This window comes from Vipera berus (genome assembly GCF_964194415.1).
Source record: "Vipera berus genome assembly, chromosome: 15".
In the NCBI taxonomy this organism is placed as follows: Eukaryota; Metazoa; Chordata; class Lepidosauria; order Squamata; family Viperidae; genus Vipera; species Vipera berus.
In genome coordinates, this window is record NC_138218.1 from 11,039,757 (window position 1) to 11,065,480 (window position 25,724).

A 25,724-nucleotide genomic window follows, 5' to 3' on the forward strand; every position below is an offset into this window, starting at 1 on the left:
CGGGGCAAAACTCATTTAACAATTGCCTCACTTAACAACAGAAATTGTTGTGTTGTGCTCAGTTGTGGTTGTAAGTCACGGGGAAACAACTAAACTCAACAAAGCTAAACCCCCAAAGAAAATAAAAACCACAGTAAGTGCCACATGAAGTTTGAGGACCCTGTGATCTACAAAAATGTGGGGAACTTTTCTCTGAGACCTCCATTCCAGGGATAGTGTGACAGAAGGGGAAATAATTAACTGCGAGATTGGGAAGTCATTGTGGGCCCTGTATTGGTTTTTAATTAAATATAACTGTCCATAAAACAAAAATTAATATAGATTTTTGTCAGGGTTCCATGTGTTCCTTTTAAGACATTTTTGACAGCTGGGGGGGCGGGGGGGGGGGAAATGGGGTTATAAGCCCTGATCTCCAAGAACAGGAGACTGGATAAATTAAATGCTGGCTTGTATTTTTAATCCTCATTCATTATTATTTAACAGTCGCCCTCTATGCTTTATCTATTCCACTCCTTCTCCGGGGGGAGGGTCAGTATGCTTATTTTTGCCCCATTTTTCAAATGTCTGTGGAGATTCCTTGTCATTCAGGTCAGGGCTGTCCCAAAGGTGCTTTTTCAAGAGGCAACTGGGCTTTTTTTTTTGCTTTTTCTTGGTCACTAAATGAACTCTTGTATAGCGGAGGACTTCCTGTACTTAATAACAGCCAACATTCTTCAGATTTTACCTGTTTCTGGGACATCTGGAACTTAAATCTGAGACTCTTCTTTTTTGGCACAAACATAAGCCAATGCTCGGACTTCAATGTTACAGCAATCTCGAATATTCAACCATAGGTTTCACTTGCATTGCTCAAATACATTTGGGGAGATTTTCATTGGCCCCTGAAAGACAAAGAAAACAATATTTTTCCCCCCACTAATTTGCAAATTTGGACGTTTCGTGCTTGTTTAGAGTTTTGCTTTGTGCATTGATGTCGATTTTCAATCACGAACCTCAAATCCTAGAAGGCTAAAATGTTCCCCAGCAACTTTCTGACTGCTGTTCTTTTGAAGCCATTTATTCTTCTGAGCAGAAATCAAAATAATTTATCTTTTGCAAAAAAAGAGCCCATAGTCAGTGGCAGGGCTCATATACTATTGGCAAGCATGATTCACCACAATTGTGATAAATATCTGCCTGCTGTATTTGACAAGTCAAGAGGATCTTTGCTTCCTAGCCGGCAGGGGTGTGAAATTAGAAATATTGGTTACACCGGCTGGTGAACTATAAAAACCACCCACCTTAAAAATCGTAAGTTTAATCCAAAGGTCAGATCAATACATTGACCGAATTAAGACATTGATGGAAATGACCCCTAGTTTTTCAGTTGTGGGGTGCAGCCTGCAGAAGAAACTAGCAATTTTCTGAGTGGAGGGGTCACGTCTGAGCTTTCAAATAAACTGGGGGGAGGAATCATTAATTATTATATTTGGATTTTCTTCCCATTGTAAAAAAAGACACACATGGCATCCGCTCGGCTCAACAAATTCTTTTTTTTTCTTTTCCTTCCTGGTGAAATAAATGAATGGCCTTCTAATTTGTCAATGGAAAAATTCAATACAGGCAGTCCTCGACTTATGACTATTTTTTAGTGACCGTTCAGACTTGCAACAGCACTGAAAAAAGACCTTTTTTCACACTTAACGACCGTTGCGGCATCCCCCTGGTCAGGTGATCAAAATCCAGAGGCTTGGCAACTGGCATGTACTTATGATGGTTGCCACATCCCGGGGTCACGTGATCCCCTTTTGCGACCTTCTGACAAGCAAAGTCAATGGGGGAAGCTGGATTCCCTTAACGACCGTGTGACTCACTTATCAACCGCAGGGATTCACTTAATGACTGCAGCTCACTTAGCAACTGTTCTTGCTCAGCCCCAGAAATTTTGGGCTCCATTTTGATTGTAAGTCGAGGACTAGTGGTAAACAAAGGGGGTGTTTAGGGCCTTTCGAAACAAGAAAACGAAAAGCCGCGGAGGATCAGGAAAAGCTTTCTGTGTTGACTTATTTGATTTATGCTTCTCTATGCAGCTGCTTTCCGAAAGTCAGACCCACATAGCGCGGCTGGTCAGCTCCGTCAGCGACATTCTGGACACGCTGCAAAAGGAGCGGAGCCTCGCCCGGCCACGGATGAAGGCGGACCTCCAGCGGATCCCGTCTCGGGGCCCACGGCCCAAAGGATGTCCAAACGGTGGGTCATCTTGCCCCCTTTCTCCTTCTTGAGCCAGCAGTACAGGCGGTCCTCCAGTTATGGGCCACAGCTGAGCCCAGCATTTCCATCGGTAGCCAGACAGTTGCTCAGTGGGTTTTGCCTCGTCTTATGCTCTTTCTCGCCACAGTTGTTAAGTGAATCCTTTCTCCTCCTTCTCCTCCTCGCTCCCAACTCCCTTCTAGCACCAATGGTGTTCCCTAGCTGGGTCATGAAACGTCTGCAAGAAACCAGCCAAGCTCAGAGAGCACCAAGGACCCCACAGTTCATCCCTGAGCTACAAATATTCTCTCCTCTCAGAAACATTTCCTCATCTTAAAATGTCTCTCGTCTTAAAATGGAGCCGTTACTTTTGCTTTCAGGATCAAATCTGGGCTGACTTTTTCCTCCATGCCTCAATGAACGTTTCTCCAAAACCTTCCACCTTCCTGTAGGAGGTCCATGGTTAGCCAGGAGGACCGAAATGCACGTTTTTGTGGTCTGGCAAAGCTGAGGGAGAAATGCCTTTCCCTGTCCTCCATCCAGTCTGAGCTATCATCCCTGGTCTCAATCTGACCCCCAAATGGAGCCTTCAAAGTTCATCCAGGGACTGGAAACCAGGGGAAGAAAAGACAATTTAGCAATAAATGACTACCGCTGAGAAGGGAGCCCCCCCCCTCCCTTAAGAGTTCAGTGAAGTTCTAATTAGGCTATTAATTAACCTTCCTGCCTGCTTCGTTTCCCCCATTCTTCTCATCAAATTATCCTTTTATGCCATCTCTCGCTACAGGCTCAAGGCCTCGGGATTGCTTTGACGTCTATGCCGGTGGACAACAAGGGGACGGGGTCTTCTCCATCTTCCCCACTCACTACCCCGAGGGGTTCCAGGTTCACTGTGACATGACCACAGATGGTGGAGGATGGACGGTAAGGGGGGGTCTCTTCTTCCCCCAAACTGAAGCCTCTTGACCTTTCCTCAAGGTGGAAATCAAACGGGGGACAAGCAAGGGAGGAGAAGGCTGGTGGGACCTCAGAAGGGAATCAGGCAGGCCCGGGGGGGGGGATACTTTTTCGAGGGAGGGGCCAGGATATTTGGTCTTTGTGTTGTCTTGGACAGCAAGCAAAGGGATGGGTGGGTTGGAATGAGCTTGGGGGGGCAGAATTTGAAGATGTAAAGGATTTAAAAAATGGGCTTTTTCCCCCTACGAACCTATTGCTCTTTGAGTCTCGCAAATCTCTTGTTCTTCAGGGGTGGGGCAAATGCCAAGTTTATGAGAAATTTCTTTCTCTCCCTCCTCTAACTTCCTTCCTCCTTTCCCATTTTCTTTCTTTCTTCTCCTTTTTTTTGTTTTTCCCCTTCTTCCATCCCACCCTTTCTCTCTCTCTCTCTCTCTCTCTCTCTCTCTCTGTCTCTCTCTCCCCCTCCCCCTTCTTTCCTCCATTCATTTCTTTCTTTCCTTCTTTTTTCTTTCCTTTTTCTTCTGCTTTCCTTCCTTCCTTTTCTCTTTTTCTCTTTCTTTTTCTGTCTTCTTCCATCTCATTTCCCTTCCTTCCTTCCTTCCTTCCTTCCTTCCTCCCTTCTTTCCTTCCTTCCTTCCTTCCTTCCTTCCTCCCTCCCTCCCTCCCTCCCTCCCTCCCTCCCTCCCTTCCTTCCTTCGCTTCCCTTCCTACTGGCAGACATCCAACCTTCTTGCACTCTTGGGAGAATTAAATCTCCTTTTTTACCCCTCTCCCCGACGTCCATCATAATGTTAAAAAAGAAATGGTAATTGCTACCATGACCACATTTGATTATATTGGGGGAGGGGGGGGAGTTCCTAAAAAAAAAAAAGCATAAAGCGAAACTCCATTGGCTTCATCATGCGGGTGTAAAATAAACTAATTTCCGGAGAACAGCAGATGGGAAATAAATCTATACAAGTGTAAATGTGAAGGATTGCAATAATGTCAACTTTATTATTAATAGATGTGGCTGCACGGACCATTTGCAGTATAGAAAAGTAGTTGTTAGATATGCCAGTTAGATACTCTGTGGGTGCAGTTGAATTGATACGCTATAATCAACGTAATGAGTCTTGGTTTGTTTTAGCTTAGAATGTTAACTTGTTTATAAAGGACAGTTTAAATCCCTGTTTTACAAACCGGGCAACTTTAAGATCTGCGGACTTCAACTCCCAGAATTCCCATGCTGGCTGAGGAATTCTGGGAGCTGGTCCTCACACCGTTAAGTCGCCAAGTTTGATAAACACTGGTTTAAAAGCTATCTCATCCCCAGAGTTTGCTGCTAACCTCAGTTTGTTTCCCTCGTTGAACCCACTTTGAACGGGACAAATATGCGCATTAAATCGAGGTTTTCTTCAGCTCCCTGCATACATACACGTTACTAAATTTTAAAAGTAGGGATGCAAGGATTTGAAGTTCAGAGAAATAGCCTCTTTCTGCCAAACACAATTTATCTTTTGGCTGATGCTCCAAGCTCAGCATTTCAAAGTTCTTCATATAAGCAATAAATCCCAGTGCTTGGGTGTACACAGGGAGTCCTTCAAAATTACAATAGCACTGAAGAAGTGACATATGTCAGTTTTTCAGACTTACGACCGTTGTAACATCCTCGTGATCACGTAGCCAAAATCCAGACACCTAGCAGCTGACTCGTATTTACGACAGTTGCAGTGTCCCTTTTTGCGACCTTCTGACAAGCAAAGTCCATGGGGAACCCAGATTCACGTAACAACTGCGTCTTCCCGGCTGGGCAACCACCCTCATTATTAAGTTAACATCCCACTCTTCTTAAACACCTGTTTTATTTTAAATTGCGAGACTGAACCTTCCAAAGCATTTTCATTAATAAATAAATCTGCAGGCTGATGTAGGGAAGTGGCTGTGCAGTCTCACGGTCTTAATTTATAGCTGGGCAGAGATAAACAGAAGCAGAGGCTGCGGACAGAAGAGAATCTGCCTAACTTAAAAACCGGACTTTGCTGAAGAGCACTTACTTCGAAATGGTCGCGGCGGAAAGTAAAAGGGGCCCACACCGAGCAGCACCATTGCAACGAACAGGACAAATCTTCCATTGCCCTCCGAGACTCTTGCGGTGCTTAAAGCGCAGCCAGGACTGCGGAGGGAAAGAAAGAAACAAAAGCCAAATCACTTTCTTATGCCCTGTTGGAATCTCTGGATTTAAGACTGGATGAAGGAGTGGGGAGTTAATTGATGTCTCTTTGGTTGCATCCAATCCATCAACCTTTTGACTTGCTGGCTTCTGAGCCAGTTGACGTCCTTATTTTATGTTTTCCTGGAAAGAAATCTTACCCTAATGTTGTTGTTGGGAATTTGAGGATCATAGAAACCTTCCTTCCTTCCTTCCTTCCTTCCTTCCTTCCTTCCTTCCTTCCTTCCTCCCTCCCTTCCTCCCTCCCTCCCTCCCTCTCTCCCTTCTTTCCTCCCTCCATCCTTCCCTCTCTCCCTTCTTTCCTCCCTCCCTCCCTCCCTCCCTCCCTCATTGTGGAAAGGTTCTATAGGTAGTCCTCGATGATAGAGCCCAGAATTGATGTTGCTAAGTGAGGCATTTGTTCAGGGACTTTTGCCCCATTTTATGACTTTTCCTGCCCCCGTCGCCCCTCGTTGTGAAGTGAATCTGGCCTCCCCATGGACTTGGCTTGTCACATGACTCTGAGAACCGTCATAAACATGAACCGCTTCTCAAGCATCTGAAGGTCAATCCCGTGAACCTGGAGATGGGGCAACGGTTGTAAGTGTGAAAAACGGTTGTAAGTCACCTTTTTTCAGTGCCGTTGTAACCTTGAACAGTCACTAAACGAGCTGTTGTAAGTCAGGGACTACCTGTACTCACTCTTTGGGGTCCCCCATGAATTTTCCACCCGTTTCTTTAAATAAATCCACTTAAAGAAGTCACAAATGTTTATAGGTGTAAATTACCAGCTTTCCAGTTCTTTCACCTCCATTTTTTTTTACAAAAAGGTGTCACCAGAAGGTAGTTTAAAACACACCTGACTGCCTCTAGATACCTTGCCGTGTCACTTCACCAAAATCCCCCCCCCATCACACAATTACACTTAAATGAAAATTGGGTTGTGCAAAGGGAGGAATTGATTTTAAAAACACACGACCTTTTCCCTCGGCAACATCCCAGCCCCATCCTAATTTGTTAATTAATCTTTTCTGACAAGTTTGTGGTTCGCAGGAACGAGGCCTTTGTGCGGCTTTTGGAAAAGGGAAAAGTTTTCTGAGCTGCCACCCACCCACCCACCCTTGGGAGCAGCTCAGTATTATAAAGAAAGCTGGAATGAATTAAATGATGGATGTGTCAATACTTTATGCATGCAACTGAACAAATCTTGCAGTTTTTTCCTCCTGGCTCTCATTTCAACTTGCCTTGGAAAGTTTCCTTCAAGGAGTGAAAGAACTTCACTTAAAATTGTTCTAGTTTTTGAAGTTCTTTAGATGTGGTGTTGTCTGAATTAGGGAATAATCAGAATCACAGAACTTAGGAGGGGGTCCTTGGCGATCTCTGAGCTTACTTGTTTTCTTGCAGACATTTCATTATCCAAACTAGGTAACTCCATCGATGCTGGTGACGTTGCCTAGTTTGGTAATGAAACATCTGCAGGAAAACCAGCAAGCTCAGAAAGCACCAAGGACCCCTCATTTCAACTCTGAGCTACAAATATTCTCCTTTATTGGTACACAGAACATAGAACAATAGAGTTAGAAGGGACCTTGGAGGTCTTCTAGACCAACCTTCTGTTTGAGGATTCCAGACAAATGTCTGCCCAGCCTCCTTCTTGAGAACCTCCATCGATGGAGCATCCACAACTTCTGGAGGCAAGCCGTTCCACTGATTAATTGTTGTGCCAGGAAATTTCTCTCTATTCCTAGGTGGGATCTCTTTTTGATAAGCTTCCATCTGTTACTTCTGTCATCTCCCTCCATCTCTCCCTCCCTCCATCCATCCATCTTCCAGCTGTACTTCTTGACCTGCCTGTCAAGCGCCATGGAAATCGGGAGAGTTCAAATGAGTATAAGGACTTATCGCAAGCTTAAACTATCTAGAAGAACCTGAGCAACTAGCGGTCAAGGGAAATGAGCAGGAGATAAGAAGGCATTCGAAGTGGGCTGAAGTTAGATCTCTTGCGGGCGTGCCGGGACCCATGACTTATGACGTGTTTGATCCCTCCTACACATCTCCTACACTGCCCTCAGGTGCTTTGGAGAATAGGTTGACCCCCCTTCTGCTTTGTGGCAGTCCCTCAAATATTGGAAGACTGTTACTATGTCACCCCTAGTCCTTCTCTTCATTAGATTAGACATACCACTCGGAAACTCCCTGTGACTTTATTATTTTTTCCTTTCTTGGTAGGGAACTTTTACACGAAAAGGACCGTTTTTCCCCCCGCCCCAGCTCTTTTCCAGCCATTTCTTCAGCTCTTGATGACAAATATTGGTCAAGAACACAAACCCCGCCAGGACAATTTGTCTGAAGACCGAATCTTAGCTTGTTAGTCAAAAGCAGACAGGGAAGTATGGAACCTCATTTATTTCATTTCCCCTGCAGCCCTGGTTATTATTATTTTTTTTCAATCAACACGTTGGCTACGTGGTGCAGCAACCGAGGCCTCTCGGTGCAGATTTGCAGCATGATTGTCAAATTAAATCATTTACACCCTTTGCTTGACATTTCCCTGCAAATTGGCCAATGAGTAGGCTTGCAGAAAATCAATTCGGCCATTCGGTTTCTGGATGATTCAAGTATCACCCAGAGCCACAGAAAAAGGGTGATAGAGCAAACCAGGTTAAATGGGGCCAGACAACACTCAGGAAGGGATTACAATAAAAATGATTAATATGTGCGAAACGTCGAGGCGTGATAAGGAACTCTAGCAGAATAATCTTGTTCCTGATGTCAGCCTTTCCAGGTAGACCTGGAAACAGGTAGACAGGAAACATGACAGTTATGCTAATTCTACTTTATTGTAAAGCTACATTAATATAAGTTTACATGTCTGAAAGTGCATATCTCCCGCTCTTTCCTTACAGCCTGAGAAATTAGGAAGGGGGATTTTTGAATCTCTTTCTCCACCCATAATGGAGCCGAGGGCTCTGCGGTCTCTTATCTGTTCCCTAAGCAGCATTTCCTTCCCTAGTCTCTCAAAGTCTTCCTCGCATACATTACACGTGCTTCCTGAATAGAACATAGAATCACAGGGCTGTAAGGGACCTTCAGAGGTCTTCTAGTCCAACCCCCTGCCAAAGGCAGGAGACCTTGTACCATCCTGGTCAAATGGTTGTCCAGTGTCTTCTTGACAATCTCCAGTGATGGAGCACCCACAACCTCTGGAGGGAAGTGCTTCCACTGGTTAATTGTTCTTGTTGTCAGGACATTTCTCCTTAGTTCTAGGTTGGACCTCTCTTTGATAATCTTCCACCCGTTACTTCGTTGTCTTGCCCTCTGGTGCTTTGACAGCCCCTCAAGTACTGGAAGACAGTCACCACGTCACCCCTAGTCCTTCTCTTTGTTACACTAGACATAGCTAGTTCCCTCAACTGTTGGTGGTATGGTTTAGCCTCCAGTCCCATTATTATCTTTGTTGCTCTTCTCTGAACACTTTTAGGTCTAACTTGCAAAATTCTTTTAAAGACACCAGTGTTGTTGTTGTTGTTGTTGTTGTTGTTGTTGTTGTTGTTGTTGTTGTTGTTGTTGTTGTTGTTGTTGTTCTTCTTCTTCTTCTTCTTCTTCTTCTCCTTCTCCTTCTCCTTCTCCTCCTCCTCCTCCTCCTCCTCCTCCTCCTCCTCCTCCTCCTCCTCCCTGCCCACAATGTGAGCTGCCCAAGGCAGATGTGGATATAAACAGGCTGTGGGTCTCTTCCAACTTTACCTCAACCCTTTCAGCAAATTCTGAAACCCTTTTGGGAATCATGAGTTGGGTTAAATGGCTCCTAGTGCTCTATAAATCCTCTCAGATGAGGTCACTGAATTTCTCCAACTCAAAGAGATCCTGCAGTCAGCAAGCTCACGACAAGCTGCCAGTTTGTTTTCTGAATTCGTAAGTAAAACCAGTACCACTCTATCCTGCACTGGCCAGGCCACATTTGGAAGGCTGCAACCAGTTCTGGTCACCACAATGCAAAAAAAGGTGTTTAAATTCTAGAAAGAGTGCAGAGAAGAGCAACAAAGCTGATCAGGGGACCGGAGGCTAAATCCTACGAAGAGCAGTTCAAGGTTCTAGGTACGCTTAACTTAACAAAGAGAAGAATGACAGAATAACAAGATTCTGTTAAGGTCACTTTAGAGTTTATTTATTTATGGTGTGTATACCTCCTTTATTATTTTTACAAATAACTCAACATGGCGAACATATCCAAGACATTTTCCTCCTCCTATTTTCCCCACAACAACAACAACAACCCTGTGAGGTAGGTTGGGCTGTGAGACAGAGTGACTGCCCCAAAGTCACCGGTCCGGCTTTCATAGCTAAGGTGGGACTAGAACTCACCATCTCCTGGTGATTGGCCCAAAGTCGCCCCAGCTGTTTTTTCTCCTTAAGATGAGACTAGAACTGACAATCTCCCAGAGCCTGCCTTGGTGCCTTAACCACTAGGCCAAACTGGCTCTCCACTAAAGTAGAGTTGGCTTATCTTTTCGTGTTTCCTGCGTGGTCTACTCGAAAGGCTGACATCGATCTTGCAAGTCTGAAAGTACAAATCTCCCAAGATCCCTTTTTGCTGCCAGATAAGTTAGATCAGCTCCCTTCCACGTTTCCTTCTCTGCCCATTATTCAGCTGCGGGCTCTCCTTTTATCTAACAGTCTCCTAGGCAGCATTCCTCCTCCCCCAAAGTCGTTCTCACATCCCATCCTTCCTTGCCCAGCACCTTAATAAGGTTATCCCATTCTTTCAGGCCCGGCTGCTGCAAAGAGAGAAGATTTATCAATTCTATGCCTGTGATCAAAGCTGTATGCAAAAGGCCCCTTTGAAATTACTCAGGGCAAGTACACAGAGCTCAAGGTCACCGAAAGCCGTGGGTATCGGCCTCAAAGGCACTTTCCGAAACTAAGCAGAGAAGCGTAATTTCTACCAGGCCAAAGAGGGAGCGATTGTATTCCCTGCATTAATTAGTTTAAATAAATTACATTTTGGTTACATTTTGTGCTCAGGCCCCTTCCGTTCCACCAGTCCTGCCTCATTTTCAGTGTATGGTCTCCAGCCAATATAGGCTTAAAAAGAAAGAAAGAAAGAAAGAAAGAAAGAAAGAAAGAAAGAAAGAAAGAAAGAAAGAAAGAAAGAAAGAAAGAAAGAAAGAAAGAAAGAAAGAAAGAGGGAGGAAACCACTCAAACCTTTCTACAAAATGATGCCTTCTGAATCATTTGGATTTGGCTAAAAACCTCCAGTGTTGGAGCATTCACAACTTCTGGAGGCAAGGAGTTCCACTGGTTAATTGTTCTCATTGTCAGGAAATTTCTCCTTAGTTCCAGGTTGCTTCTCTCCTGGATTGGTTTCCATCCATTGCTTCTTGTCCTGCCTTCAGTTGCTTTGGAGGATAGCTTGACTCCCTCTTCTTTGGGGCAACCCCTGAGATATTGGAAGGCTGCTATCGTGTCTTTCCTAGTGATCATATGAAAGAGTGGTTCTCCTTGAGATAAACCTTGAGAAGAATATGGTGGACCCATCTCAGCAACTTGAAGCTCTCCAAGGATCATCACCATTTTGTTTTAAGACCATATGTAAATGTCAGCACTTTTTTTGACAAAAATCCATCTCCTTGTTTCCATTCTTACATCTAAAATGTCAGTCACTGATCTGCTTGCCTTTTCCTTGACGAGTGCTGTCTGAGCTACTCCTGGCAGAATGCTATCAAGATCTCACAATGAGAATCTTCAAATAATTCATCACTCAGGCCCACAAACGCCTTCAAATGCCTTTGCTTATTTCCCATCTTCGTCGTGAAATGCCCAAATGCTTTACTCATCTTATCGCCCCAGTGACAAGGACAAACACAACTCTGCTAATTAGCATTTCAAATAATCACGATTATTTTCTGATCCTTAGAATGCTCTGACATCTTAGCATTAGAAGCCGATATTGTATTAGCAAGATGGAAACTGTCTGTCTGGTTGCTAAGAGTCAATCCAGATTTGATGGTACCTAATTCCCCTATCAATATGGAAACAGGCTCAACTCAAGGATATCTCTTGACTAGATTTGCAACCAACTTCACCATGTTTAGCGTGAAAGCTGAACAGCTGCATTCACAAATGTGGTTAGCTTTAATCTTAGTTACTCATCTTTCTGCATCTTAACAGAATAGCAGAGTTGGAAGGGACCTTGGAGGTCTTCCAGTCCAACCTTCTCCTCAAGCAGGAAAACCTATAACATTTCAGACAAATGCTTGTCCATCCCTTCTTAAAAACCTCCAGTGTTGAAGCACCCACAACTTCTGGAGGCAAGTCGTTCCACTAGTTAATTGGTAGGAAGTTCCTCCTTAGTTCTAGGTTGCTTCTCTCCTTGATTAGTTTCCATCCATTGTTTCTTGGCCTGCCTTCTGGTGCTTTGGAAAATAGCTTGACACCCCTCTTCTTTGGGGCAGCCCCTCAAATATTGGAAAAGTGCTAAGATGTCACCCCTCGTCCTTCTTTCTTTAGACTAGTCATACCCAAATCCTGCAACCGTTCTTTGCGTGTTGCTTTGTTGCTCTTCTCTGCACTCTTATACAAATACAGTATAATGCAACTTATTATTTATGGTCCTCGTCTGTGTCTCACCTTTCAACTGACTTGGGAGGCCGGTGTGTGGTGTAGGTGGTTCACATGGTGTGGTAAGATGGAGGGTTTGTTGTCACTGTGTGTTGGGGGAGAGCACAGGGGGAGGCTCAGCTAATCTCAATGTACACATGTTGTACTTTGACAATAAAGGTTTATTATTTTATTATTCAAGTCTTTCCTAGGAAGCCAATCCAGGAAAAAACAAACAAACCACAGTCAATAAAATTGCAACAACTATTAATTTAAAACAATAAACACAACTAACCTAACCTTAGCCTGTGGCAACTGCTAGATTTATAACTAGCTAAGAGTTTGGTGTGAGTGAGTCACCTTGTAAGGGAGTTGGGCGGCATAAAACTTAATAAATAAATGAATGGTGAGCGAGTAAATAAATAAATAAAATCCAGTCACTGACGTAGTCTCCAAAATGACCCGGGACGCTGAGACCGTCATAAATATGAACCAGTTGCCAAGCCTGTGACTTTTGATCACGTGATCATGGGGACGTTGCAACGGTTGTTAAGTGTGAACAGTGGTCATAAGTCAAGAACTACCTATAAGGCAATTTTGAAATGAAGATTTAGTTGGCATCCAAACTTTTTTAACTCAACCAAAGGACGCAAAAAGCTAGAACGAGAAATCCTTTTAAAAAGTACTGTATGACTTGGTTCCCACAGTCAAAGCTATTGCCACATTATCTTCTATATTTCTATATCTTCTTTTTTTCCCCCCGGACATTTGATCTGGGTTTTTAGACTGAAATCTTCAGGGGAAGGCTAACTGATCCGATAGACAGAAAATTGATTTTCATTTCGCTTCCCACAATTGGGTTATCTTACCAAGAATGGCACTTTCTGCCTTGTCAGCGTCTCAAAGTTGGACTCAAATTTTGCCCTCTTGGGATTTAACAAATAGATCAGTTATAATGAACACTTGATCTAATGCAATCGCTTAAGCTCTTTTGCAACGGAAGGCAAGCTCTTTCTACACTCCGGATCTAGGGCTGAAATAAAGTTTGGCTGAGCAATGGAGGATTACTGGAAACCACAACATGCAACCACGATTGAGCCCAAAATTTTCGTTGCTAAGTGAAAAATTGGCTAAGCGAGTTTTGAGACCTTTCTTGCCACGGTTGTTAAGCAAATCTCTGCAGTGGTTCAGTTAGTGACACGGCTGTTAAGTGAATCTGGCTTCCTCGCTGACTTTGCTTGTCAGAAGGTCGCAGAAGGGAATCACGTTCCCCCCCCCAGGACATGACAACTGTCATAAATATGAGCACCCGAATGTAAATCACATGACCCTGGGGATGCTACAATGGTCATAAGTGTAAAAAATGGTCATAAGTCAGTTTTTTGGCGACATGGAACAGTCACTGAGGACTACCTGTATTTCGCTCTAGGTAGGATATGAAAAAGAGGTTTCTGCTTTACTCTTTCTTAAATTGGCTGGAGTCAATTGTCTCTCTTCTTATTCATTTTCGTAGTGCATTAGAAGTAATGGGTTTTTTTTGTTTTTTTAACCATTAACAAAGCTACAGACCAACAATGATTCATTTTCTGAAGCTGGAAGAAAACAGCCGTGCAGTTTTCTTGACCCTCAATTTTGTCAGCCGACATTTCTTGGATAAGTGGATAAATAAAACCACTGCCTTAGAGACACAAGCAGAAATCTCAGTATTTTAGCTTTTAGCAGATTTACTGGCTTGCACTAGTAGTGGAGAATAACACTTATTTTCACGTTCCCACAGGTGGTTAAAAGGCAATTGCTGAGTAGCAAAGAGTTGCAGGCTTTAAGGTGGGTGGACTTCGATTCCCAGCCAGCCTGCTGCCTTAAAACGGCCAAGTCTGAGAAAAACTCTTTGCGAGCTGGTCCCCCAAACCAAGGGGAATTTTTTAGCAGCATTTTGTTTGATCAGGATTTTGGATCAATGGGACAGAATTTTTACTTTAAGCCCATAGTAACCAGAGTAACATCCCCCCCTTCCATTCTGGCAACAGTAAACCCTTGTCCATATTGTGATGCCAGCAGTGGGAAGAACGGATACAGGAATTGGGTATGTCCAGTCTAATGAAAAGAAGGACTAGGGGAGAGAAGATAGCAGTCTTCCAGTATCTCAGGGGCTCCTACAAGGATGAGGGGGGGGGGGTCAAACTATTTTCCAAATCACCAAAAGGCAAGACGAAAAACAATGGATGGAAACTAATCAAGGAGAGAAACAACCTAGAACTAAGGAGAAATTTCCTGACAGTGAGGACAATTAACCACAGAACGGCTGGCCTCCAGACGTTGTGGGTGCTCCAACACTGGAGGCTTTCCAAAAGATTGGACAATCATTTATCTGAAATAGATATAGGGTTTCCTACCTGAGCAGGGGGTTGGACTAGAGGACCTCTAAGATCCCTTGCAACTCTGTTGTCCTATGTTCTAAAATATCAGAACTCTCCGATTTTCCAAGACATTTAGAATCCTATTGCAGCTGGGAGAAAACAATTGAGATGAGTCTCACGTGTGGAATTTTTCAGGAAACGAGACAGATAATTCCCCCCCCCCCCCACGCCTCTTGCGCCTGGCTCTGTGTTGTCTAATTTTAGACAAATAAAAAACTCTCTTTGCTGCAGAATGGACAAGCCTGCTCTTCAGTCTGCAATCCGCTGCCTGCTGTGTTCCTGGGTTGTGCTCTCCTAGTTTGCCCTTTTAGGTTTTGCCCAGCTACTTTTTTTAATGAGACCTTTCTTAATTGTTACTCAGCGGCCCGCTATTTTTTATTGTTTGGCATCTCAGCTGGGTCCCCTTGATGCATTCACAAAAGGAATTCTACTGCGCCCGATGATGCAAAAATAAAAAATAAATAATCCTGCAAAAGGGATAAATAATGCAAAAAAAAGGGAGGGGGCCCCTGGGAAAATCAAAAGAGGAAAGTTTCTGTCCAAGCTGCATATTGTAAGGACTCAAACCTCAAAGAGAAGTAATGGGGGAGGGGGGGAGGGAAAGTCCCATTTTGTCTGCCCCCAATAAAGTCATCATAGTAGATCGGTTGTGCAATAATCTAATCACAAATAATTTATGCAGCATGAAATTGCCAGAAAGTTTTCAAGAAGAATCGTCTGCTGCAGCTCAAAAAAAAAAAGGGAAAAATAGCTGAGAATTTGCTTTGTGCAAACTCAGAGAGAGAGAGAGAGAGAGAGAGAGAGAGAGAGAGAGAGAGAGAGAGAAAAGAGATTAATATTTTTCAGGATATTAATGTACCAGATCACCCAATTAATTAGTAATAAAAATATATTTTGTCACAGCAAAGGGCAGCGCCCAGGCAAATGTGCCTGATCAAAAAATTTAAGCAAATCCGTCCTGACTTCATTTACAGCATCCCCGTGATCACATGCTCAAAATTTGGGCGTTTGGCAACTGGCATGTAGGTCCTTGACTTATGGCCACAACTGAGCCCCAAATTTCTGTTGGTAAGCGAGGCAGTTGTTAAATGAATTTTGCCCCATTTTACGACCTTTCTTGCCACAGTCAATTACACGGTTGTTAAGTGAATCTGCCTTCCCCTTTGCTTGTCAGAAGGTCGCAAAAGGGGCTCACGTGCCTCCCCCCCCGGGACACGACAACCGTCATAAATATGAGCCAGTTGCCAAGTGGCTGAATTTTGATCACGTGATCCTGGGGATGCTTCAACACTCTTTAAGTGTGAAAAATGGTCAAAAAACAATTCTTTCCAGGGTTGTTTTGAATTCAGACGGCCGCTAAATGAATGGCTGTAAGCCGAGGAGTACCTGTAATGTTTGGATAAATGTTTGAAGCTCCTCCACGATGCAGAAGACTTTGGAGGCAGCTGAAAAGCTGCTGAGCTGAGCATCTGGAGGCCTCTCAAGGCGTCTTCTTGCATTCCTTCCCAATTAAAGCGAACCCAAGCTAGGTTCAGAGCGATTAAATCCAGGGATGTGGGCTTAATTAATTGCAAGCGGTCAGACCTCAGTGGCATTTTCTTTATCCCAGTCAATAAATTAACCTTTCATCAAAGGAAGACATTTCTCTGGGCTAATTTGAGAGCCTCACCAGAAAACCAATTGTTCAAAAAGCTCGGGCAGCCTCCAGTGGGTGAAGCTCGGCTCCTGGAACTTCCCAGGTTGGCTGCTGAGAATCTGGGGTGTAGACAGCTACCTGTGGTGGCATCCCGGTTAAGAAGGCTGGCCTTGATTCACAGGTAGAGGTGGACTGATTGACAGACTATGTACCATCAAATCAGTGTTGACCTTCGGCAACTCCATACTGTAGATAAATAACCTCCACGATGCTCTGCCTCTCACCTGGCCCTTCAGATCTTCCAATGGTTCACCCATCACCACCAGAAATGAGTTCATCCACCTTTTTGCTGGTCCCCCTCTTCTCCATTCTTCTGCTAGTTGCATCATCGTGGACAGCTCTTACTTAGAGGATGGGTAGAGGATGGAGGGATGGATGGATAGATGGATGAATGGACGGACTGATCATGTATCATCAAGTCATTGTTGACTTTCAGCAACCCCACTACTGTAAACACATTTCAGTTGCCAAGCTCCCAAATTTTGTGACTGTGAGGGATGATGCAACGGTCGTAAGTGCGAGGACTGGTCCTTTTTTCAGCAAGGTGGTAACTTTGTCCCAAATGAATGGTTGTAAGGGTGAGGACTGGCATTCAGTCCCTTTTTTTCGGTGCTGTTGTGACTTCGTTTTATTTTAATCTTATCTTACTTATTATATTTATTGGTCGCCCACCTTGCCACAGGTTTAAAATCAAACACGGTCGCTAAATGAATGGTTGTAAGTCAAGGACTAGCGGCATAAGGTCCAATAACTGAGGGAGAGGGAGCGGAGATGCAAATCAGCTGCCGTTCCTTCCCCGATGACTTTTCAATGCGCTAGAGAAATGATCGCTGTCGGAGCCAACGCGTCGGGAGGGCAGAGAGTTTCGCAAGCCATCTTAAAGCAGAGAGCGCTAAATTGGACTACCCTTCCTTTCCATTTCACTGATGGAAAAGCCTTTTCACACAACCTCAACCGCCTATTCATCTTGACAGGCAGCGTTTGCGGACTTCCCAATGCTGAACCACTCCAGTGTAATTAGCCAATTTGAAGCCCTCTAATTAATTTGCATTTTGCACTCAAATCTAATAAGCTGCTCTCCTCGAAGGCGACGACAGCAAAAAGCAAGAACCGGGGGATGAAAACGACAGGGGGGTTCAGCCATCAGCAAACAAAGTTTTCTGTGGGTTATTTTTGTGTGTTTTTTTTCTCTCCTGTTGGTGCGTGCTCGTTAATTCCGCACCCGCAACGTGTGTGATTCTCCAGGTCTTTCAGAGGCGTGAGGACGGCTCCGTGAATTTCTTCCGTGGCTGGGAAGCTTACAAAGATGGATTCGGAAAACTCACAGGAGAACACTGGCTGGGTATGTCCGTGCCTGGGGAATATCAGACAGAGAAATGATGAAGCATTAACAGATTTAAAAGCCAGTTTGAAGCCAGTGGTTAAAGCACCTGGCTAGAAAGTGGGAGACTATGAGTTGTAGTCCCAGCCTTCACCATGAAAGCCGGCTGGGTGACTCTGGACTAAACACCAGGAGACTGGGAGTGCTAGTTCCTCCTTAAGCATTGAAACTCTCAACTTTGCGCCCGTCTTTCGCTCTCAGCCCAACTCACCTGCCAGAGTTGTTATTCAGGGGAAAATGTTCTGTACCAGCCTGCTACCGGCCTTGCAGAAAGGCAACCCCTGTACAAACGGCAGAGGCTGGAATACATCTGCCAAATTTATTACACAAACAAACAACAAAACATGAAACAAGATACCGGAGCTTTGATCCTCTATCGGAGCGGTTGCTTTCAGCAAACCAGCCCTCCCCCAAACACTCCCTTTATAAGAGTTCAGGGCGTGGCCTCTCTTTGCCTCCTTCCGAGAAGTCCCACAGCCTTTCTCTGCTTGCTCCTACTTGACTGCCTCCTGCGTCGGGCGTCCTTGAACAGGGCCAGCTGTGGGTCATCTTCATCCACACTGTCGGGCTCACACAGCTGGGTCTCCACCAAGTAAGAGGGGCCTGGCTGAGGGCTCTGCGGAGCCTCCAAGCCATCATCAGCAAGTTCTTCTTCAACACCCCCCTCCTCCCCCTCATCTGAGTCATCCGAGTCATCCGACCCAACTGCCGAACCCACAGGCTGACCCTGAATCACAACAGAAAACAGGGAAAGAAAGCAACATCTAGTATGTTGGCCGCCTTGAGTTTTATGTAAAAGTAATAAAGGTGGGATTCAAATAAATAAAGCAATGCAAACCCTTGACAAGCCAGAAAGCAGCAAATAATGGTATAAAAGCATCCGTCACGTGTTTGAGTAAGAGCAGAAGTGTGTAGTTTGTTTCAAACCCAGTTTAGAGCAGCAAGAATCCCATCATCAAATTTAATCTGGGCTGGAAGGGACCTTGGAGGTCTTCTAGTCCAACCCCCTGCTCGAGGCCGGAGTCCCTGTTACCCTTGGCCAGGAAGGAGAGAAGGAGAAGCACAAAGCTGATTATTTCCTCCTCCTTTTCCGCACTAGGTCTGAAGCGAATCCATGCTCTCAGCACGCAAGGAAACTATGAATTGCGCATCGACCTGGAAGATTTTGATAATGGCACGGCCTACGCCCATTACGGGACTTTTGCTGTCGGCCTGTTTTCCGTGGACCCGGAGGAAGATGGCTACCCCATCACTATTGCTGACTATTCTGGAACAGCAGGTGGGCCTCATTGCTGAACATGTGGCTTTGGCCGAGCGCTGCTGCTTTTTGTGAGGTCCTGGGTGCCTTCTGAGCTTGGTTGCTTTCTGGCAGATGTTTCATGACCCAACTAGGTAACATCATCAGTGCTAGAAGGGAGTAAGGTTTGTGGAGAGGAGGAGGAGAAAGACTTTGGGGTCCTTGGTGCTCTCTGAGCTTGGTGGTTTTCTTGCAGATGTTTCATGACCCAACTAAGTAACATCATCAGTGCTAGAAGGGAGTAAGGTTTGTGGAGGAGGAGGAGGAGGAGGAGGAGGAGGAGGAGGAGGAGGAGGAGGAGGAGGAGGAGGAGGAGGAGGAGAAAGACTGTGGGGTCCTTGGTGCTCTCTGACCTTGGTGGTTTTCTTGCAGATGTTTCATGACCCAACTAGGTAACATCATCAGTGCTAGAAGGGAGTAAGGTTTGTGGAGGAGGAGGAGGAGGAGGAGGAGGAGAACTGTGGGGTCATTGGTGCTCTCTGAGTTTAGTAGTTTAGTTTCCTTGCAGACATTTCTTCCCCCAACTAGCTAACGTCATCAGTGCTATAAAGAATCCATGGCAGCACTAGTACACAATACACCCAACCTAAATAAATACACTAAGGTTGAAGTATCCAAAATCAAGGATTTGATCAACCTTGGCCTTATCATCTACTTTCAGTTTGATGGAGAAAAAACATAGCATGGATGATATTACCTGGGTGGGTATTGAAACATCTGCAAGAAAACAACCAAGCTCGGAGAGCACCAAGGATCCCACACAGTCGTTGTTGTTGTTGTTGTTGTTGTCGTCGTCCTCCTCCTCCTCCTCACACACCTCACTCCCTTCTAGAACTGATGATGTTACCTAGTTGGGTGAAGAAACATCTGCAACAAAACCATCCAGCTCTGAGAACCCCAAGCACCATATAGCCTAGCTGGTGATAGGCCATAAGTCACTTTTTTCAGTATGGTCACTAAACAAAATTATAAGTTATAAGTCGAGGACTACCTGTATATATTCTAAATTGCACATGTCCTTTTATCTGTAATTTTTCACAGAATGATATTCTGATGAGGGAAAGGGAGGGGAAGCCGACGAGTCCCTGCTCAGAATAGAGGGAGAAAATCTCCAGCCTTATTAAACAGCCGAGCCTACCAGAGTAGCAAATTTCCACTTCAAACGCCCATTCGGAATTTAAATTTCATGTCAAAAAAATCAATACTTCACCCCACGGTAAAGAACGCTTCAGCTGGAATATCCACTTTGCAAATGTGTTTGGAAGCCATCCGCCAGTAGGCTGATCTGGAAATCAGCATTTCTGGTTTTCTGACAGGGAAAAACGCAACAGCGTTTTATCTCCACTGCCTTAAGCAGCCACGCCACTCCTGGACTTACAATTCTGTTCACTCCTCTAGTCTTCCCCAAATCTGCTTTGACCAAATACAGACTAACAGAGTAGGAAAGGACCCTGCAGGTCTTCTATCCTTCACAGAAGAAAGAAAAGAAAGTCCAGCTGCCTTTGGAAAAAGCACCTTTGGGACCTCCACCGCTGGAGGTCTTCAAGAAGAAACTGGACAGCCATTAAGCAGGGGGTTGGACTAGAAGACCTCCAAGGTCCCTTCCAACTCTGGCATTCTATATTCTACTCTTTGGATGTGTGTGGGTTCCTTCTCAAATGTAGGTTAGGTTGCCACTTGGCAAGAAGGTTTTTAATTTGCTCTTCGGCCCTCAACAGAAGGTGGACTAGATGACCCCAAAGTTCCCTTCCAACTTTCCCTGGAGGGATGGAAATAGGGTTCTTTCCCAAGACGGGATGTGAAGGGATTCAACATCACCCAGTACAAATCGTGTGGGATGGTGCAACGTAACATTCTAGCGTTAACTGTAGTTTGATGGGGGAGCTAGGGGTTGGTGGGTCTCCGTGCTGGAGGTTCCTCCAAGATGAGCTTGAAGACATCCTCAGGAGGGAGAACCACCTCATTAGCTTCTTCTGCAGGTCCATGAAACTTCATTCTGACTTATCTCGCTGACCTAACATGCTTCTCCTCCATAGGAGACTCCCTCTTGAAACACAACGGCATGAAATTCACCACCAAAGACCTGGACAACGATCATTCGGAGAACAACTGCGCCGCCTTTTACCACGGGGCTTGGTGGTATCGCAACTGCCACACATCCAACCTGAACGGTCAGTACCTCAAGGGCCACCACAGCTCCTATGCAGACGGAATCGAGTGGTCATCCTGGACAGGCTGGCAATATTCTCTCAAGTTCACCGAAATGAAGATTCGGCCGGTCAGAGATGAAAAATAGCCGTGTGTTCCTCCTTTGTTCCTCTCCCGCCTTCCCTTCGAAGCTGACAGTGGTTTTGTTTGAGTCTGGAGAAACACAGGAGCCGAGAAATTCCCTTGCCACCTCTTCACACTTGACGATGTCCAATGTTCTCTTTGTGTACGCAACTGAGTTTTGGAGAAGACTTCATCATGCTGGGTGTAATCACACACCTCCCCTAGCAATCCAAGATGTTATTTTAAGAGAGGCCCTTTGCTCTTTGAAGAAGTTAGCCTTGGTTCAAGAGCATCTTCCCAAGGACCTCCATAAAAAAAAAGTTGCCCTAATTATTTTTATGGGGAGCTGCACATTAATTATTCAGCCGAGGAAGGCCACTCAAAAAGGAAGAAAGGATTTAGCTGGTAACAAGAAACGAGTAGCACATTAGGAGATGCTAAGGGTGAAATCTATAATGGGGAAAACAAATTGCATGGATGGATGTAGAAAGTAAATTTATCATAGGACACAAGACTCTTTTGGAAAATTCACCTCAAACACCTGCAAAATTTTCCAGGCTGTGTAAATAACGAGCAGAATTTACTCATTTCCCTGTGTCTGGTTAAAGGAAGGCAAATGAGGGGCCAGCTATAAAAATCAGATCAATTCCATAAACCACAGTTCACCTACGCATGGATATACCATCAAAATGCTTTAGAGCAGCAGTTCTCAAAAAGTTTGGTCCCAGGACTGCTGAACATTAAAAAAAAAAAATGAAGACCCCAAAGGGCCGTAGATATAACAAAGAGGTTGTATCTACAGTGACCAGACGTCCTTTATCTCAGAAAACTATTCTTTAGATTTATTTATTTTACCAAAAAGCCCTTCTTGTCTGTGATTTTGGTCACGGTTCACCATGTAAATGGCACCCTGCAATGCCCAGCCTTCATTCACGTGAAAAATATGGAAATTGAAGTGTCTTTTTTAAAATAAGTTCACATACAGGTAGAGTCTTTGACTTATAACCATTTACAGCAGTTCTAGAATCACAGGGACCAAAATTTCTTTTGCTAAGCTTTTTAAGTGGGTCACGTCCAATTTTACAACTGTGTGCCACGGTTGCTAAATGAATCGTTGCAGCTGTTAAGTGAGCCACATGGTCATTAAGCAAATCTGGTTTCCTCCCATTGACTTTGCTTGTCGGAAGCCGGCTGGGAAGGACAGAAATAGCGATTACATGAGTGCAGGACAATGCAACAGGCATAAGTACACGCCAGTTGCCAAGCACCCAAATTTTGATCACGTGACCCCGGGGAATCTGCAATGGCCGTAACAACTGTGAGGACCAGTTGTAAGTCACTTTTTCAGAGCTATCGTAACTTCAAACCATCACCAACAAATGGTTGTAAAGTTGAGGACTTACCTGCATAAGGTTTGATTTTATATACTTTTATTAGAACATGCATTTTTTGTAAATATTGTCTCGGTTTCGATCTTGAATTTTCCTTTGTAAAATAAAGTTATAAACAGAAGCAATTAAAACGGTTTATCCTTACAAACCTCGTTTCAGATTCATCCTTTTCCTCAGCTCTGTTCGTTCTTTCCTCCAACGATCGCTGCAATTTTCTCTCGCGGTGTGTCCTGAATTAGAAATTAACACGGGGACAATGTTTTCAGGTAATCCTCAACTTCCCACTGCAGCTGAGCCCAAAATTTCTGTGGCTAAATGAGACGGCTGGTAAGTGAGTCTTTGTTAAGCGAATCTTAACAAACCTCCGGTTGTTAAGTGAGCAACACGATTGTTAAGCAAATCTGCCTTTCCCCCAATGACTTGGCTTGTCAAAAGGTTGCAAAAAGGGATGACGTGACCCCCCAGGATGCTGCGGCTGTCATAAATGTGAACCAGCTGACCCTGGGGATGCTGCAATGGTCGTTCAGTGTGAAAAACGGTCATAAGTCTTTTTTTTTACAGTGCCGTTGTAACTTTGATCACTAAACAAACCTCTGTAAGTCGAGGGCTAGCTGTATTTGACTTTACAGAGCCCCTGGGGTCTCCAAACCACATTTTGCCAACTTCAGAGGAGTCCTCCGTGCAAAACCGCTACTTGCCTTTACAGCCGTCGCTGGATCATTCAAGGAGATGCTTGCAAGCTTTGCCGAAAAGGGCGGCGTTCGTATTGCCAGCCAGCCCAAAAGGTTGGCAATTTGACTGTTTCTAATTTCTCTGCCTGAAAAGTTGGAGATGTCTTTAATGCAGGCATTGTTCGTCTCTGTTGCGGAGTGTTTGCACGCTTCAAAAATCAACAAGTGCTATTTAGCCGCAGCTGACAAAATCCAAGACTGAAAATATGAACAAACATATAATCAGCCACGGCTTCTATCACTTTGGAATCGCTTTAAAACAATTGCTTTTTTCTCCCGGGATGTCAGAGAAGAAAACTTCTACAGACTGCGAATGAGGTGTTTTGTTTTTTCTTCTCTTCTCTTCTTCTCCCTCTCCCAATGAAAATGAAAAAAAAGACACAGAGGGGAAAAGAGAGGAAAGGAGAGAATAAGGCTTCTCTTTTCATTCAGACGGGGCAAGGAAGATTCCGCCTCTTTAATTCCTGCTGCCCTTAACTAGCCTGCTTAAAAAAACAAAATCGGCTCTGTTTGGATATGACTTTCCTAGGCGATGGGAAAGTCCCTCGAACAGCATCACTGTGGAAGACAGATGTAAACCGAGTGTTATTTAGGTCTGGGAACCTGCATTTTTGCAAGTGAAGTGGGCTGCAAGCAAGGCTGCTAGGATTTGTCCCGTCTTCTTCCAACAACGGCTCAACCACAACTGTGTTACCTAGTTGGGTAATGCGAGACCCGCAAGCAAGCAACCAACCTAAGAGCTACTGCATGTCGAAAGGGAACAAGTCACGGCACTGATGATGTTACCTAGTTGGGTCATGAAACGTCTGCAAGCTCAGAGCTTCGGTATATAAACTGACGCAAACCTCTCTTTCTCCTAGCACTGATGATGTTACCTAGTTTGGTCATGAAATGTCTAAGAAAACAACTAAGTACCAAGGTCTTCCTCTCCCCCCCCTCCTCCTCCTCCTCCTCGATGGGTCATGAAACGTCCACAAGAAAACAACCATATAATTGGGCACGACTCATTTAATTACCTTCCTGCTTAGCAAAGGAAATTCTGGTCTCCATTACAGTCATAAGTCAAGAAGTTGCTGAGTAGGGGTTGGGCTGGATGATCTTTGAGATCCCTTCCAGACTGTGATTTGGTAGGAGAACCAGCATCTTTCTCTCCCATCCATTTGACCAGCCAGCTATTATGTCTTCTGCTGGGAGTAAGCCCAACAGGAATGGCAATGAGGCTGAAACCAGATTGCCAAGTTGTGTCTACGTCAGAAAAGAGACTGGGAGGAATTGGGGGGGGGGGTTATAAGACGGGAGCCCAGCAAATCCCAGACAGGGTCTCGGATCCCTGCTGATCCTTCAGGGGCCTCCATCAAGCTTTAAGGATTAGCCGGGCCCTCAGTCTGTCCCCAGAGCCGCTCAAGCCAGCTTCTGAAGCTTTAATGCAAGTCCAAATCCTTTCAAAGGGAGCCACTGGGTTGCAGGGTTTGATAGGAGAGGAAGGGAAATAAGCCAGGATAGAAGTACTTATGATATTCACTCTCTTTCTTTGGTTACATTGAGCTCTGAGTGAGTCAAGGGAGAACATCTGCTGGGGGGAAAAAGGGGGGGGAGGGTCCCTGTTTATGACACCCCCTCCCTATTCTGGGGCTGTTTAATAACCAAGGAATTGGGAGTGTGGGAAACAAAGTGGCTTGGATGAAAAGTATAAATGCTGTGTTCTGGGCCTGCTCTTACCTGGTTTTCAGAAGCTCATAGACGAATTAAATAAGATGGAAGGGCTAAAGCAATCAAGATTATTCTCTTGCTTCCCCCCCCCTTCTCCCATGGAGTTTATATGAGTCTAATCAGGTTGTCATTTTCACTGCATCCCAACCATTCATTATGGTATCTTAGCCTCTGGAATGTGTACAGCAACAAGCGCAATAAAGGGAAAGGTGAGAACTAATGAGGTGTCTTATTTAAAGACAGAGAAGCAGGGATATTCAGACCCCGTCTGACACACTACCAGAAAAGATCGGAATCCCAAAGAGATAAAAATGTAAGTAATTCAACCATTCTTATCTTGCACTCAATTCCATTCTTCCCTCTTTTCATCCATCCATCCATCCATCCATCCAATACTTTCTAACCAATAAAGGAGAATATTTGTAGTTCAGGATTGCATCCCACCCCAATTATTTTCTTTCAAATTGATCAGGAACGTTCTTTTATTGAGGACAGTGGGTTTGTTTCATGACTCGCCACCTAAAAAGTTATAAAATGGGATCGCTCACGTGATAACCCACTTAACAAGTGACCAATCTTGGGGCTCAATTACAGTCAGAAGTCTGGGACTGCCTGTACTGTAGGCTTTGCCGATGTGTTGACTGAGGTCTTCAAAGGTCCTAACAAGGAAAAAAAATGTGATTTTTATGACCTTTAGTGCCATGGCTGTTAAGTGAATCGCTGCACTCAAGTGGCCATTAAATGCATCCGGCTCCCCCAGCTGACTTTGCAAATGGTGACCCCGTGAGCTTTTGGGATGCTGCAACTGTCTTCAATGTATGTCGGTAACCGACTTCAAATGGTCAAAAAAACCCA

The 25,724-nt window shown here is 44.6% G+C and overlaps 1 protein-coding gene across 1 annotated transcript in view; it reads left to right on the forward strand.

Moving 5' to 3' along the window:
- The window catches only part of FIBCD1 (fibrinogen C domain containing 1), a gene marked incomplete at both ends in the record, with an annotated part of 41,101 nt that extends 20,039 nt beyond the window's left edge, over positions 1 to 21,062 (forward strand). Inside the window, 5 exons of the mRNA XM_081339501.1 lie at positions 2,070 to 2,229; positions 3,017 to 3,153; positions 17,334 to 17,430; positions 18,569 to 18,748; positions 20,803 to 21,062. Of these exons, the coding sequence (XP_081195627.1) occupies positions 2,070 to 2,229; positions 3,017 to 3,153; positions 17,334 to 17,430; positions 18,569 to 18,748; positions 20,803 to 21,062 (834 nt within the window). The remainder of the gene's footprint in view (positions 1 to 2,069; positions 2,230 to 3,016; positions 3,154 to 17,333; positions 17,431 to 18,568; positions 18,749 to 20,802) is intronic.
- Positions 21,063 to 25,724: the final 4,662 nt, after the last annotated feature.